The sequence below is a fragment of the Coenobita brevimanus genome, chromosome 67 (genome assembly GCF_032717465.1).
Source record: "Coenobita brevimanus isolate Jiangsu-jjx chromosome 67, ASM3271746v2, whole genome shotgun sequence".
In the NCBI taxonomy this organism is placed as follows: Eukaryota; Metazoa; Arthropoda; class Malacostraca; order Decapoda; family Coenobitidae; genus Coenobita; species Coenobita brevimanus.
Window position 1 is genome coordinate 19310686 of NC_137020.1, and position 18044 is coordinate 19328729.

The 18044-nt window shown below is 42.6% G+C and overlaps 2 protein-coding genes across 2 annotated transcripts; both read left to right on the top strand.

The window, feature by feature from the left end:
* Positions 1-1985: 1985 nt before the first annotated feature.
* On the top strand, positions 1986-2438 carry LOC145405580 (zinc finger MYM-type protein 1-like). Its single transcript, XM_080276907.1, has one exon. It carries the CDS (start codon positions 1986-1988, stop codon positions 2436-2438), a length of 453 nt encoding a protein of 150 aa, XP_080133033.1.
* A 68-nt stretch (positions 2439-2506) lies between these two features.
* Positions 2507-3568, top strand: LOC145405581 (52 kDa repressor of the inhibitor of the protein kinase-like). The gene has a single exon (XM_080276908.1). It carries the CDS (start codon positions 2507-2509, stop codon positions 3566-3568), a length of 1062 nt encoding a protein of 353 aa, XP_080133034.1.
* Positions 3569-18044: the final 14476 nt, after the last annotated feature.

Consider the following 18044-nt stretch of genomic DNA (forward strand, 5'->3'; position numbering starts at 1 on the left):
ACGGGAACGTCAGATGCTCACTTTCGTCCATTATGGCGTTAAGTTTTTTTTTTCATAGGCCTTAGTGGCACCGCCTAGGGATCGGCAATTGGGTAAATCACTCTGTCGGGGGTAATTTAAAGTTTTCGGTGGGTAACGATACTCATCCATTTACAATAGTAAGAACGCAACGTTACAAATTGTATGTTTAAGAAATTACTGCTATATCCAAGTCACTAATTGCATCACATGTAGCCTAGTCACCCCTTTGGCCTCCTTTCTTCCAGACAAAGCGACGCCATTCAACGCTACCGTGGCTGTCCCTCTTCTCTCCCCTCTTCATGCGAAACTATATATTACTTTAAAATTCGTTAATTCACTTATACATGTGTTTATGGTGTGGCAAGTGTATTGACCTCAGTATTTCACAACAAAAAGTGTTTTTGTATACTTTGAAGCATTAGGTGAAAACTAATATTCTATTATGAGGATATTAATCAAGTGAAAATAAATCCATTATTTTAATAAAGTGTATTAATTATCAAAATTAGTGTAAACAAAAACTTCAAAATGTGTTGTGCACTATACTTCCCATACTTTGATAGTACATGGAGAAATGTGGTATTATGCATATAAATTTAAAACTGGCTTACTTATAGGCTTATATATCCAATTTATATTCTGCACTGCTTCAAAAATAAAATCGTGTACTGAACTTCTGAAGAGCCACGCCAGGGGTTATCAATGTTTCGTTTCGCCCAGGGTCATTACTGAAATTTCTTCGTACCAACCAGACGGAAGCAGCTACTCCCGAAACAGACTTTTTGACCCCAGGCAGCCCTACTGCAGCCCCTTCGACCCCAACCAGCACTTTTGCAGCTCCCTCGACCCCAGCTAGCACTACTGCAACACCCTCGACCCCAGCCAACACTACTGCAACACCCTCGACCCCAGCCAGCACTACTGCAACACCCTCGACCCCAGCCAACACTACTGCAACACCCTCGACCCCAGCCAACACTACTGCAACACCCTCGACCCCAGTTAACACTACTGCAACACCCTCGACCCCAGTTAGCACTACTGCAACACCCTCGACTCCAGCCAGCACTACTGCAACACCCTCGACCCCAGTTAACACTACTGCAACACCCTCGACCCCAGTTAACACTACTGCAACACCCTCGACCCCAGCGGCAGCCAGCACTAATGCAGTTCCCTCGACCCCAGTCAACACTACTGCAACACCCTCGACCCTAGCCAGCACTACTGCAACACCCTCGACCCCAGCCAACACTACTGCAGCACCCTTGACCCTAGCCAGCACTTCTGCAACACCCTCGACCCCAGCCAGCACTTCTGCAACACCCTCGACCCCAGCCAGCACTTCTGCAACACCCTCGACCCCAGCCAGCACTTCTGCAGTTCCCTTGACCCCAGCCAGCACTTCTGCAGTTCCCTTGACCCCAGCCAGCACCTTTGCAGCCCCCTCGACCCCAACCAGCACTTTTGCAGCTTCCTCGACCCCAGCCAGTACTACTGCAGTTCCCTTGACCCCAACCAGCACTACTGCAGTTCCCTTGACCCCAACCAGCACTTCTACAGCCCCCTCGACCCCAGCCAGCACTTCTACAGCCCCCTCGACCCCAGCCAGCACTACTGCAGTTCACTCGACCACAGCCACCACTTCTACAGCACCCTCAGTTTCAACAATTTGCATTGCCTCTCCGGCAGTATCAGCAGAGAAGACAGCACCACCAACTGATCCAGCATTTTGGCTATCTCCAATTACAGATAGCTTCAGGACTGAGATGGTACGCAGAGGACCATTTATTGCTAAAAGAAATTACAAATATCCAAAAAATAAAGGTGGAAGAGCATTTCACGAAGGTCTGTTATTAAGAAAAATGCCTAATGGTGAGAAAATTCCAAGAAGCTGGCTCATATATTCAGAATATACAAATTCCGTATTTTGTTTTTGCTGCAAGTTGTTTCAGACTAAAAATATGAAATTCATAGAAGGAGGTGTAAATGACTGGTCAAACATTAATGCACTGATTCGCAGTCATGAGTGCAGTCCAGACCACTTAAAATCCATGGTGATCTGGAAAGAGCTGCAACTGAGGTTGAAATTGGGCAAAACAATTGACAAGCAAGAGATGTCATTGATGGAGATAGAAAGAAAGAGGTGGCGGAATGTGCTCACACGCTTAGTGTGCATCATTCAGTCACTTGCAGAGAGAAATCAAGGTTTTAGAGGATCCTCTGACAAGCTGTATGAGCCAAATAACGGGAATTTCCTCAAAGAAGTGGAACTGTTAGCCAAATTTGACCCAGTCATGGATCAACATTTAGCAAGAATTACAAATAACAGCACACACTCACATTACCTAGGCAAGCATATCCAGAACGAGCTGATCCAGATGATAAGCAACAAATTGATGGAGGCCTTGTTATAAAGATCCGCCAGTCAAAATATTTCTCCCTCATACTCGATTGCACCCCAGACATTAGCCACCAGGAGCAAATGTCCATCATTGTTAGGACTTTGAATCTGGAGAACACGCCAGAAATCCAGGAGCATTTCCTTGGGTTTGTGGTTGTGGAGGAGACAACCGGATTAAACTTGTCTACTGTGATACTGGAAAAACTGAAGGAGCTTGATATACCCTTTCAAGATTGCAGGGGTCAAGCTTACGATAATGGAGCAAATATGAAGGGGAAAAAACAAGGCGTTCAAGCTCGACTTCTTCAGAAAAACCCCAGGGCAGTGTATGTTCCATGTGGGGCACATACACTGAACTTGGTAATTGCAGATGCAGCAAAAGTATCAAGGGATGCTGTTGGATTTTTTGGGCATCTCCAGAAATTGTTTACTTTCTTTTCAGCTGCCACACAAAGATGGACTGTTCTCAGAAAACATGTACATCTCACAGTAAAGTCTTGGAGTGACACCAGATGGGAGAGTAGATTGCAAAGCATCCATGCAGTCAGACATCAGGCAACTCAGATCAGAGATGCCCATGTAGAGGCTCGAGAGAATGTGTCTGATCCTGTTGCCAAAGTGGAAGCCCAGGCTTTAGCAGAGGAGGTTGGATCCTACCGCTTCTTGATTTGTTCTGTTGTCTGGTGTGATATTTTAACTATTGTCAACCAGGTCAACAAACTGCTTCAGTCAGCTTCCATGCAATTAGATGTTGCAATTGATCTGATAAATAAAGCCAAGACCTCCCTTGCACTCTACAGAGAATCTGGTTTTGCTGGAGCACAAACCCCTGCCAAAGAGTTGTGTGAAGATATGAATGTTGAGTCACAACTGAAACAAAAACTGATCAGGAGCACAAAAAGGCATTTTGCTTATGAAACTGCAGATGAGCCAGTTGGCGATGCTCTCAAGAATCTTGAGATTTCATTTTTTAATGTGGTAGTGGACTCGGCTTTAGGTTCATTAGAAGAGAGATTCCATTCCCTCAATGAGGTGCGGGAGAAATTTGGAGTGCTGCTGAAGTTCAACAATATAGAGAAAATTTCTCATGAATCACTGAAGTCAGTGTGCAAAAGTAGAGACGACTTTGAGCTGCAATGGTGAATCAGATATAAATGGACTTGAACTGGCACAAGAAATTCAGAACCTTCCTTCAGTACCACTCCAGACAACAGCACTGGAGATGCTCTCTTTAATCCACGAAAAACAACTGGAAGAACTGTACCCCAACCTGTGGATAGCACTTAGGGTAGCTGTGACACTTCCAGTTACTGTAGCCTCCGCGGAGAGAAGTTTCTCCAAATTGAAGCTAATCAAGACCTACTTGCGTTCAACGATGAGTCAAGAACGCCTGAGTGGACTTGCTGTCATTAGCATCAACAGAGAGCTTGGGAAGCATCTCAACTATGATGATGTAATAGACGACTTCGCCTCAAGAAAGTGCAGGAGGGTGAAAGTCTAAATTAATTGCTAATATTCCTTGTTTAATAATGATGATATTCATTATCGCTATTTATAGTATAACATTAGAATATTAAAACTTTCTGTGGATAATGATTACTTATATATGAGAGCCTACAGCGTTTTGGTGTAAAATTCAGAATTGTTGCCGATTATAATGATATTTTTACTGATGTTACATGTTTTTGGGTCAGTGTTTTTGTTTCAACATATATGTTACCATTCGGCATTTTAGCTATAATTTTTTCCTTTTCTAATAGTAGCAGCCTAATGCATAATATTACAAAAAATATAATGCTGTAGCCTTTTTGTCACTATGGAGTTATTTGGCAATGACAATTTCTGTTTTTATATATCTGAATAATGATTGTATGTAAATTATAGTTTCACTCAAGATATCATTATTTTATTTTTATTCAGAGAATAAAAGATTATGCAGTACAAGTTTTTTACTTTACATTGCTCAGGATAGGGATATAACCTGGGGGATGAATATGTAGGGTAGGGGGAGAAATGCAAACGAAGAGTGGGGGGGGGGGCCTCCAAAGATCCAGCGTAGGGCCTCAGAAAAGCTAGGACCGGCACTGAGCAATCTGCAATGACATTTTCTTTCCCCTTGACATGTTGTATGTCTAATGAATACTCCTGAAGAAGTAGACTCCATCTTGTCAATCTCTGATTTTTATCTTTAAACTTACTAAGGAATTTCAGTGGGTTATGATCGGTATAAATGACTATGGGGTCAAAACCAGAACACAAATAAAATGAAAAATGCTGTAAACCCAAAATCAAGGCCAAAAGCTCTTTCTCAATAGTTGAGTAGTTCTTTTGAGGTGGAGTGAACTTCTTACTGTAATAAGATACAGGATGTTCAATACCCTGATCATCCTCTTGCAGCAAAACAGCCCCAGCTACTGTATCACTTGCATCAACAGACATCTTAAAAGGCTTAGCAAAATTTGGAGTAGCAAGCACTGGCTGACTTAATAGGATAGCTTTAAGTTTGTTGAAAGAGGATTCACAGTTATCGGTCCAGACAAATTTAACTCCCTTTTTCAGTAGGTCTGTAAGTGGTGATACAAGAATTGAAAAGTTAAGAACAAATCTCCGGTAATAACCTACCATTCTCAAAAATCTTTGTAGCTTTTTCCTACTTTTAGGTCTGGGAAGATCACTTATAACCTGAACCTTAGCTCCTGGTGGTGCAACATGTCCATCACCAATTACATACCCAAGGTACTGAACTTTAGCTTGACCAAACTCACACTTTGATAAATTAGCTACAAGATTAGCATGAACCAAACGTTCAAGAAATTTACTGACATGGCATAGGTGATCTTTCCAGTTGTCACTGAAGATTAATACATCATCAATATAAACAACACACCCTGCCAAACCCTCTGTTACAACATTCATGAGCTTCTGAAATGTGGCTGGTGCATTCTTCATGCCATATGGCATTACAGAACTTGCAAAAGTCTTTCCTAGTGTTACAAAACATGAGATCTCCCTAGCACGTTCAGTCATAGGTACTTGCCAGTATCCCTTTAACAAATCAAACTTACTTATGTACCTAGCCTTTCCGATCTTGTCCATGCAATCTTCCACGCGAGGGAGAGGGTAAGTGTCTGTTTTGGTTATCTGATTAACACGTCTGTAGTCAATGCAAAGCCGCTGTGACCCACCTGGCTTAGGGACTAGAGTGACAGGAGAACTCCACTCGCTCTGACAGGGCTCAATCATCTTGTGGTCCAACAGGTAGCCAAGCTCCTTCTGGATGAGAGGAACTTTCATTGGGTTCACACGGTAAGGAGGCAATTTAATTGGCTTTCCGTCTCCAACATCGACATCATGCATCAATACAGTGGTTCTTCCTGGAGTGGCACGGAACACTTGCGGGTACTCCTGCAGTAATGCCGAAAACTCCTGCCTTTCCTCGGGAGGTAGATGAGAAAGCTTAGTCTGGAGATCATTCATGATATCAGGATTCTTCCCCAAACTATCACTCAGGCTCATGCTGCATGGGAGAACTTCACTTGCAGACTCGGGTGGAACAGCTACAGTGCAGACTGGATTATTTTCGTCCCACCTGTGATATAACTTTAGCATGTTGATGTGACAAAGTTGCTTGTTCTTTCTACGATCTGGTGTGGCGATGACATGGTTGACATCGCTGAGTTTCTTCTCCACGAAATAAGGACCACTAAACTTGGCTTCAAGGGGTTGCCCATGAACTGGTAGCAGAATCAAAACCTGATCTCCTGGCTGAAAGTGGCGTAACCTGGACTTCTTATCATACCAAGTCTTCATCTTCTCCTGAGCAGCTCCTAAATTATCTCTCGCCAGCCGTAAAGCAGTGGACAGCCGTTCTTTGAACTTCATCACATACTCCAGCAGGTTGACGTCATCTTCCTCCGACAGATAGCATTCCTTGAGTAACTTAAGGGGTCCTCTTACTTCATGGCCAAACAGTAGTTCAAAGGGTGAGAAGCCTAGTGATTCATTTGGAGATTCTCTTGCGGCAAATACAACGAATGGAAGGCCTTTATCCCAGTCTTTCTGACGTTCCAAACAGTATTTCTTGAGCATCAATTTGAGTGTTTGATGATATCTCTCCAACGCTCCTTGGGTCTGGGGATGGTAAGCTGAAGACGTGATCTGGGTGATGCCCAACTCTTTCAGAGACTGCTTAAACATTTGACATGAAATTACTTCCCCGGTCTGACTGTACCTCCTTGGGCAGACCAAACTTTGTGAAGAACCCTAGCATTTCCTTAACCACGTTCTTTGCTGAGATATTTCTAAGTGGAATGGCTTCAGGATAACGAGTAGCCATATCAATCAGGGTCAACACATAAGAAAATCCTGAAGAAGTCTTGGGAAGAGGGCCCACAATATCCACCAACACACGGGTGAAAGGCGCCTGAAAAGGAGGAATGGGAACTAGAGGTGCAACCCTTTCGGTCTGATTACACTTCCCCACAACTTGACAGGTGTGACAAGACTTACAATACCAGGAAACATCCCTGAAGATACCTGGCCAGTAGAAGTGTTTCAAAATGCGTGCCACAGTCTTCCTCACTCCAAGGTGTCCTGCCAAACTGGAATCATGAGCCACTCTAATGATATCCTGCCTACAAACACGAGGGATGACAACTTGATGTACAACCTCCCATTCACAGTCGGCTGATGCTGTTGGGGGTCTCCACTTCCTCATAAGTACTCCTGACTTTATATAATAACAAGTAGACGCACCAGCTGATTCTTCCTCACTGCAAGCAGAGTTAGCTAGACCTTTCAACTCAGGGTCAGCAACCTGCAACTCAACCAACTCTTGACGAGACAAATTATCAACACTACGGGGTACTGCCTCATCTGGTGAGTGGTCCAAATTAGCAAGAAAAGTGTCAGCTAGGATAACATCATCATCATCATTATCCTCTAAATCACCAGTAACTTTAGACTTAGCCCTAGTGACAGCTCATGCCGGGAACACATCAGGGACATCACAATCCTGGGACGCAGCCACTGGCTCACTAGACAACTGAGGAGCTGGACACACTTGACTTCCACCAATATCATTTCCAAGTAAGAAAGTTACACCTGACATTGGGAGTGTCTCAACCAACCCAACCATAACAGAACCATTAACAAAACCAGACTCTAAATTCACTCTGCACAGAGGGACAGAGAAGTAATTATTCCCCACACCTTGTAAGATTACAGTTTCATCAGAGGAATTAACATTAGAGCCTAGAACACTGGTCAGCATAAGGGATTGGCAAGCACCTGTATCACGATATATTTTAACTGATTTCCTGTCATTATTGTCCAGAGGACTGACAAAACCATCAGACAGGAAATTAGCACATGAACTCTTGAGAGTGTCACCCACGTTACTGCTCAAAAGAGGAGCTCCATCATGAGAATTTAAGTTACCCCTCAAAGCAGGTTCAGTTAACTCAGTTAAAGAATTCTGGGAACTCTCAAGGGTGGATACTAGACCTATTGACTGAATATTTAAAGACTCCTTTTTGTTCACATCACGCTGTCTCCTGAAACATTTCTCCGTAGTATGACCAAGCTTACTACAATAAGTACATTTACTTTTCCGAAATCTAGAGGTGAAGCTGGTATTTACTTCCTGAGAAACATCATCTTTATTCTCTTTCCTGTTACCTGTACTCTGAGTAGAGGCAACGTACTTACTCTCAGCTTTCCCTTTTTCTCTAGAATATCTCTTGTGAGTGAGAACATATTCATCAGCTAAAACTGCAGCATCAGACAAATTATCTATTCTTTTCTCATCAAGATATAGGCTTACATCTTTATTAACACACCTTTTGAAGTCCTCCAGTAAAATCATCTGCTTAAATTTGTCAAAATCAGAATCCACATTCTTAGAATTTAACCACTGCTCTAACAGATCTTCTTTGATTTTTGCATACTCAACATGGGATTGCTTATCTTGCTTATAAGTTGTCCTAAATTTTACTCTATAGGCTTCAGGAACAAGCACATAGGCCTTAAGAATCAAGCTCTTAGCTACATCATAATTATCAGATTGATCCTGAGGCAAAGATGCATAAGTTACTTGAGCTTTACCGGTGAGAACAGTTTGAAGGAGTACTGGCCAATACTCCTTGGGCCAATTAAAACCTGTAGCTACCCTCTCAAACAACTGAAAATACTTTGTTAAATCAGATTCATTAAAAGGAGGGACAAGTTTAACATTTTTAGCCACATCGAAATCATCAGAGCTAGATGATCCAGTTCCACCTTGTTTCATGCGATACTCATGGTCTGCCTGAATCTTAGCTAGTTCAATTTGTGCCTGAGTCTGTATCTGTGCCTCCTGAATCCGAGCCTGAGATTCAGCCTCCTTAGCATTTGCTTGAAATTCAGCCTCCTTAACACAAGCCTCCTTAGCCTGAGACTCAGCCTCCTTAGCACATGCTTGAAATTCAGCTTCCTTCACACGAGCCTCCTGCAGGGCTAGCTGTAACTTAGCTAATTCAATCTGCGTTTGCTCATTTGGAGGAGTTACATTAAACAAGCTTTTATTAATCATGCCAACAATTTGATCTTTAGAATGATGAAAGTGAACTGCAATTCCTAATTGTTGAGCAACAAGCTTAAGTTTATTCTTTGTTCTGTTTTCTACATCACACACTGTTTGCACATTTGACAAAAAATCTTTGGCTTCATCAAGTGTAGAAATAGTAGACATCATAAATAAATCACAGTCACAAAATATCACGCAATATCCCTATGATAATTTCCTGAATATCCTGATAAGAGGTCGCCAAATTTATGTTACGAAACATTGAAAGAGAATGTACACTTTAAGTGAGAATACTAAAAATCACTACTGTCCCGTAAAGTTCCAGGTTCAAAACAAAAGAGTTAGGTAAAATTACAAGTTAAAGTTTAATGCTCAAACTAACAACAAAACATTCAGGACTCATAAGGATAATGTAATGGCAAAAACAGGTTAAATACATGGTCAACTGCAATAGCCTCTATTAACATGAAATTAGCAAGAGTAAATTTACCTAAGTCAGCCCTGATAAAATGAAAATACACTGGGTAATGCTCAGTTAATGCAAGATAAATTATTACAGATACAAAATAATATTAAAACTGGCTGACAAAATGAATCCTACATAAATTACAAAAAACCTCACTAGGCCTACAAATCAACACCTTATGCTATACAGTACAAGGAAAAAATGCAATAACAGTTATACTCAAATTACACAGCTGCTAGATGGTTGGAGACTTCCGGAGCACTCACAATAATAATAACGGTACAGGGGAGGACAGAGATGTGAACAAAATGAGGAGTAGATCTAAGTGGCAATGATGCAGAGACTGAGCTCATTATATAGGGGCCAGCAGAGCTTGATACAATTTGTAAGAAGGATGCACAAATGAAGCCATGGGGACAAAGAGTTGACAATCCCGCTCTGAACAACAGAAAGGACAACTTACTCTACTATAACGGTAGAAGGGGGGGACTGAGGCAGAACACGCTCGTGATCAAACATGCAGCATACTGTGCGTTAAAATTACACAAAGGATGATGAAATCATAGGCTAGGTAACAATATATATATATATATATATGTATATATATATATATATATATATATATATATATATATATATATATATGTATATATATATATATATATATATATATATATATATGAGCTGCAGTTTGTTTGTTTGGTCATCCTTCAATCACACTAAAACCAAAGACAAGAGACCCCCAGACCCATATACAGTACATTCTGAATCAGGGTGACATAAGAATGATTCTAGGGGGGTCAAATTTCAGATCTGAGTCATTTGAAGTCACCTGTATAGCATTTACCTTTTTGGCCTGGCCAATCCCGGGTACCCCTGCAGCCCAATTTTTGGCATGGACACTCAAATGACCTCCAGTTCGAACATAGGCTGTGTGAAGTTGACTTCCGAGGTCATTTGATATCACTAGCCGGAGGTCATTTGAGGTCACCAGTAATATACGCTCGAACGACTAGACCCAGCAGCCCAATTTCTGGCATGGAGACTCACATGACCTCCATGTCGAACATAGGCTATTTGAGGTTGACCTCCAAAGTCATTTGAGGTCACTGGTCGGAGGTCATTTGAGGTCACCGATAATAGTAAACAAGTCCGCACACATACTGGGTGTTAGGCTGTGAAAGCTGAAGTAGAAAGATCCTGGACCTCTTATACTCCCTCTTCAAAAACATAAGAGGTACATGGTCTTTCTGGGGTAGAAAGAAAGACTGAACTAGAACCAATTGGATTAGAGTGTTTACTTTTTTTGCTCGGGCAATGCCAGGGATGATTGCTAGTACATATATATATATATATATATATATATATATATATATATATATATATATATACACAGTAACCCCTGTACTATCCGGATGCCCACTTTCCAGACTCCCCACTTACTGGACATTTTGGGCCCAGGACTTTGAAAACCCAAAATTACCCCAAAAATGCAAAAAAAAAACAAAAATAAATAAAAATAAAAATGTTTTTCTGCCTGTAATTTGAACTTGGTGCACGGCGCGACCAGGTGTGTTTTGGTGTGTAGTTCTGCCGACCTCTGCTAGAGCACCCCTGCTTCCTCCCCACTTATCTCCCATCTTTCGTTGTGTGTGCAAGCTCCTCATCATGGCCGCCCACATGCTCACTTTTGTGGTGGTGCCCTACTTCTTGCAAGCTCTCCTGTTTCTCTCGTGCCTCTTCTTTTTGTGTGATGATGGCCCCACTGCCTGAGAAGAGGAAGAGGACAAAGTGGACACGGGATGGTCGACATCACGTATCCTCCATGCGTTTAACCTGGCCCACTCTACGTTGTTTGATATCAAGAGATCCCGGGACAAACTCATGCAGTACATGGCTGACTTCTTGTTGAAGAACAAATGCAACGTGGAGAGGAAGATGATGTTTACTTCCCAGTATGCCAAAGTCGACTGCTCCATGTTGATTTGGTATTGACAACAACATGCTGCTGGTGTGCTGGTGCATGGCATGGAGCTGAAGGCTGCTGCTGAGAAGTTTGCAATGCTTCACGACTCACCAACTTCAAGTCATCCGAGGATTGGCTCCGCATTCAAGTTACAGCATGGCCTTTCCAACTGTAAGGCTCATGGCAAAGCTTTGGATGCCAGCGAGGATGGAGTATAGGAGTTTCACCTGAAGGTGAAGGGCTTGATCGACAGGGAGGGCCTCACTCTCAGTCAAGTCTACAGCACAGACGAAACTGGTTTATTCTATTGCTCTTTGCCAATGAACACTTCAGCCAAGGAGATGGAGAAGCGTGTACCTGGCTGCAAGCTCTCCAAGCAACGGTTATCTGCTTTGTGTTGTGCCAATGCTAACGGCATGCACTGGCTCAAACCCGTTATTGTTGGTCATGTAAAGCAGCCTCGGTGTCTTCTTGGGGTGATGGCACCATTCTGTGAAGGGTTGGTTCACAGCCAAGATCTTCTAAGACTGGTTCCACCGCCATTTCGTTAAGGACGTCATCCATTACCAGACAGAGAAGCTGGGAATCCTATGTGACCAGGTAAAGGCCCTCCTTCTCTTGGACAAAGCACCTGCGCATCCTTCTGACAAGGAGTTGGTGGCTGAGAATGGCCACATTAGGTGCATGTTTTTGCCACCTAATACAACTGCTCTCATTCAACCCATGGACTAAGGAGTGACTTGGCAACGAAAAGGCTGTACCGAAGGAAGTTCCTGAACGAGGTGATGGTTGTTCTCAAGGACGAGGACGAGCGCAGGGAGGGAGGAGACATGCGAGGCCAGTGGACTATGGAAAACCTTCACCACTGCAACATCAAGCCTGCAATCTACAACTGGGCCACTGCATGGAAGGAAGTCCCTGTCAAGACTCTAGAAAATGGTTGGTTTCATCTGCTTCTCGGAACCGATGTGGTGCACGATTTTCTAGTTTTCAACGTGGATGACTTCCATGCACGTCTCTGTGTGTATGGCAATGATGTTGATGTGGATAAAGTGTGTGAGTGGTTGGATGATGACGAGGGTGATCCTGGGTATCAGATCATGTCTGATGTCGAGATCGCTTCTTCATTTGCAGGTCTAACTACCCAGCTTGAAGATTCCTATGAAGATAGCAACAATGATGCGGACTCCTCTCAGTGTGCCACTACTCCTGCCATCCCCAAGCTGAGTGCACTCTGGGAGCACGTAGAGTTCGTTCTCGACTACCTGGAACACCTGGACTGCGACAGGGAGATGGGGTCCTTGCGACTTGTGGAGGAAGTGCGCGCTTTCAGGCAGCGCATCATTAATCACCAAAATCCTCGTTCCTTGCGTCAATCAACCATTGACAGTTCTTTCAGACCCATGACCCCTGCTGTGCTTAGCCTTGGCTCCACGTCACTGTCTCCCCAAGACAGGCCCTCATCCTCTGAGCCACAGCCCAGCACATCATGCACGGTGGAGTCGGCACTGGAGGTGAGTTTGTGCCTCTCTTCATAGTTGTCTGTAGTGGGTAGTCCATCACCACGTCCCAGCGATACGCCCCTAGGCCACCTGCATCACTTACTCTCGGACTCTGACAGTGAATAAACAGCAAGAAGTCGCCACTAGACCACACGGGAATTTACAGTGTTGTGCAGTGAAAAGAACAGTGCGCAGTGTTAAGAAAATAGAATTCTGAGTGCAAAGACTTAAGTGCAGAGTACAACACTGATTTCATTAAGGTACAATGGAGTGCAAGTAAGACCTGAGTGCGCACTGTTAAGAAAATAGAATTCTAAGTGCAAATGACTAAGTTCAGTGCAAGACTTGATTACTGTAGGTGCTTCATGTACACATTTTTACTGCCAGAGTCTGAGGGGAGGCGGGTTATTCATTGAGATAGCCAGGGACTTGCTGTAAGTACCCAGAATATTTCATAATATACTGTCTTTTCCATACATACCTCTAAAACCTCATTCTCTGGTTCCTTTGCATTTATTTAACTTTTATTTTTTATTATTTTTTTTTATGTGTCCAACTCCGGGCATAGGCTTCACAGCCTGCTATCAAGGCCCAGCAGTCCTCCTACATACCATACACCTCTACATGTCACCACTTCGGCGCTAACACCCACCGTCCATATTGAATACATGCTAGGGCTGTCTCATACAGGACTACTGTATTGGTATTAGCGAGGGTATTTTTACAACAGGTCGGCGGGTCTTCTGGTAGATCAGTAAAGCCTGATTTAATGAAATTCAAATCCTTAAACTGTTCCCTGCCCCAGCCGGGATTCGAACCTGGGTCCATTAGGACTGCAGGCCATCTGTCTACCGATTGAGCCACCTTATTGGTGTGAATAGGGTCTTAGGTGCTATGCATCTCCAGTAGTTAGGTGTTTGTCTGAGTTAGGCTAGGTTAGGGTCCATAAGTACCAGTTCAGGAGCCAGGGACTTGTTGTAAGTACCCAGAATGTTTAATATCGTAAATACTCACCTCTAAAACCTCATTCTCTGGTTCCTTTGCATTTATTTCACTCTTTTATGCCCCTTATTGGTGTGAATAGGGTCTTAAATAGGTGCTATGCATGTTCAGTAGGGAGTTATGTAGGTGTTTTTCTGAGTTAGGGTGGGTTAGGGTCCATCAGTACTAGTCCAGGAGCCAGGGGCCCACTTTTTGGATGGGACTACTTTCCGGACATGCCTTTGGCTCTATTGCATCGGATAGTGGAGGGATTACTTTATATATATATATATATATATATATATATATATATATATATATATATATATATATATATTAATGTGATATATATATATATATATATATATATATATATATATATATATATATATTAATGTGTGTGTGTGTGTGTATGTGTGTGTGTGTGTTGGAGGTGATGGTTGCACTGGATCATATAGGGATAAGTTTGTGATTTAATGATCGTGTAAAACATTTTGTAGAACCAAGAGGGGATGATTGAGTGATTATGTATCGTTATAAAAGCGATCCAGTTTCCCGTTTTCTTTGTACTAATTTTGCGTTAATCTCATTGTTTAGTTTTCTCAGCCTTGTGATGGTGTCTTTATATATATATTTATATATATATATATATATATATATATATATATATATATATATATAATATATATATATATATATATATATATATATATATATATATATATATATATATATATATATATATATATATATATATATATATATATATATATATATAAACCTTATATCTTAACCCTATATTCGTTTTGTTTCGTTTTTGAAGGCTCCAACATGTTTGCATGTGTCAGCCTTGGTCACCTAATGGTGGCTTTCCGTGCTGCTCGATCTCTGGTGGCTTCCCTATTCAGTCCCTTATCCCTTAGGTCACACTGAATAACCTCGTCCCAGGTCTTTTTCGATCTACCTCTTGCTGCCCTACCCCTAACATTAATCTCCTCACTTTCAGCACCTATTTATCATTCCCTCATCCTCTCCACATGCCCAAACCATCTCAATCTACCCCCTCTCATCACAACACCAAAACACTCCAGTCCCATCCTACCTCCATGAAAAACATTGCACACCCTAGGCCCTGCACTCAGGGACGCACTGCTCATCCACCTAATCAATGCCATTTCTGCACGTTTGAGCCTGTGGATATCCTCTTCCTTTACTGCCCAGGTTTCCCTACAATACAGCATTACATTCCTAACATATGTTGCTTGTAAAGATCCCATAGCACGGTGGGAGAGCCATCTCAGTGTCAGGAGAGGCAACAGCTCCCTGAACTTCTTTCAACCACTCTTCATTCTAGCCACAGAGCTAGTTTCAGCCCCACCTCTAGCACATAACATGTCTTCCAAATAACAGAACTCTTCCACACACTCAAGAGACTCACCAGCAAGTTTAATCCTTTCATCCCTGGCAATCTCCACATGCTCTCCCCGACACACGCACATATGAAATATGAGTTGTATACCATCTCTTATGAACCTGCTTATCACAAGCACTGCACAATATGGAATTACTTCCGACGCCTTTGTGGCAAATCGCTCATGGCCATTCCCCCTCATCTTTTACAGTACCGCCCCCAGCCCAGATATCATCTTTTTTGTTTTATCTGCATTTACACTTAAGGCCTTGTTCCTCGTAACATCTCTCCATTTCCTGAATCTTTCCTCCACCTCCCTTCCATTCTCTGCGGTCAATACCAACTCATCAGCATATAACTTTTCCTACGCGAGTCCATTTCTGAAGTCACGTAAAAGGGCTTCAAGTACCAAAATAAACAACAAGGGGCTCAAGATTGACCCTTAAGGCACACCAACATTCATGGAAAACTCCTCAATCAAAATTCCATTCACCCTTACCTTGCTGCGAGCACCCACATACATGGCCATAACCTCCCTAACCAGCCAATCCTCGATCCCAAGCTTTCTCATTGCCCACTTCACCTTCTTTCTAGGGACTCTGTCAAAGGCCTTCTTAAAATCAACAGAAACAAAGTACAGTTCCCTTTTCTTTCCTGTATATTTTTTCTGAAGCTGTCGAACAATGAATATGGCATCAGTGGTCCCTTTGCCTGGCATAAACCCAAACTGCATCTCGAAAGTATTCACTCTTTCTTTAATCGTACCTTCTAGAACTCTCTCCATTACCTTCACTGTCTAGTCTAAAAGATTTGTCCATAATTTCCTCTTTCTAGGTCATCACCCTTCCCCTTGTACACATTTACAATTACACTCTACAGCCAGTCATCTGAGACAACACACTCATATTATAATGGTATTTATCAGGACAGTGACTCACCTCACACCTATATCACCTGAGGCTTTCAACATGTCAGCAATCAACCCAGACACACCTGCTGCCTTCCCCACCTGCATCATTCCAATTGCCCCTCTAACAGTAGCAGCGTCAAGCAAAGGCCAAGGGCCAAACACTGGATCTGCTAGCTCCAAACATTCCCTGTCCCAGTCAAACTCCTCATCCAACAACCGGTTGCAGTGCTTTCTCCAGACATCTTTCATATCCCTACTGTCCATCAAGACCTTTCCTTCACCATTTTTCACACACTGCTCGCCTATGATATCCATATTCTCCCTATAGTCTACCTCGCTGCTATTTTCCCAGGACTCGTATGTAATCAACCTATTCTCTCTTTTCCTAAAACGTGTACTGCACACAATCAAGTTCTTTTCCTCCCTAAACTCGAATATGTTCTCCCCTTTCTCATTTCTTGTACCTATTATGCACATCCCCCATGTTATCCTTCATATCATTGAGCTGATTCATTTACATGACCATTTAAGACCCCTTATATATATATATATATATATATATATATATATATATATATATATATATATATATATATATATATATAAAATGATGGGAGATCTCAATGCTAGAGTGGGAAATCTAGCAGTTTAAGGTGTAGTTGGTATGCATGGTGTGCCTGGAAGAAAAGAAAATGGGGAACGAATGATAGGGATGTGTGTTGAGCGAGAGATGATGATTGGAAATACGCTGTTTGAGAAGAAAGATATTTATAAGTATACATGGGTGAGACAGGAGGGTGGAAGGGTTGTTGATAGAGCTTTGATGAACTATGTGGTTGTGTCTAAGAATGTAATAGGAAGATTGTTGGATGTGAGAGTTCTGAGAGGGGAGGGTGGAGGTATGTCTGACCACTACCTGGTAGAGGGAAAGTTAAGAGTAGGTAAGAGATGGGTGAGAGCTAGGAGGATTAGGTGTGGCAGGGAGGTTTTGAAAGTGAGTGAGTTGGATAAAAGAGAGAAAAAGATAGAGTATCAGGAGAAATTGAAAGATGAGTGGAACGCAGTGAAAGATCAGGAAAATGGCAGTGTGGAGGAGGAATGGCAGTTGTTTAAGAGTGTTGTGGTTGGGCATACAGACGAGGTGTGTGGTGTGAGACGTGTGGGTGGTGGTGTAAGAAAAGGAAGTGAATGGTGGTGCGAGGAAGTAAGTATGGCTGTGGCTGAGAAGAGACGTGCATATGAAGTGTGGCTGCAGAGGAAGGATGAGATGTCATATGAAAGGTACAAGGAAAAGAGGAACAGGGCGAGAAGGGCTGTGCGTGATGCTAAAGTGGCAGCAGATGAGAGGTGGGGTAGGCGGCTGACAGAGAATTTTCAACAGAATAAGAAAATGTTTTGGAAGGAGGTGAAAAGGGTGCGAAAGGGAGAGTCTGGAAAGGAAGAACGAGTAAAAGCAGAGCATGGAAGGATGTTAAATGAGATGGATGCAAAGGAAGAGATGGGCAGAGTATTTTGAAAGATTGTTAAATGTAGAGGAGGAAAGGGTGGCTGAGATTGTGGCGGATGGAAGGGTGCAAGGAATAAATGTATTGGGAGAGTTGAATGATTCTTTGATCACGAAGGAGGAAGTGGAGGGGGCAGTAAAGGAGATGAAAACAGGGAAAGCTGCATGTATGGATGGGTGTGCCGTGGAATGCCTGAAGGGTGGTGGAGTGACTATTGTTGACTGGTTAGTAAAATTGTTGAATGTGTGCTTTGTGAAAGTTATGGTGCCAATTGACTGGGCATGTGCTTGTGTGGTCCCGTTGTATAAAGGCA

What these genes read in the sequence shown, in the direction of transcription:
- LOC145405580 (XM_080276907.1), top strand. Translation starts at nt 1,986, where the DNA reads ATGAAATTCATAGAAGGAGGTGTAAATGACTGGTCAAACATTAATGCA.
- LOC145405581 (XM_080276908.1), top strand. Translation starts at nt 2,507, where the DNA reads ATGTCCATCATTGTTAGGACTTTGAATCTGGAGAACACGCCAGAAATC.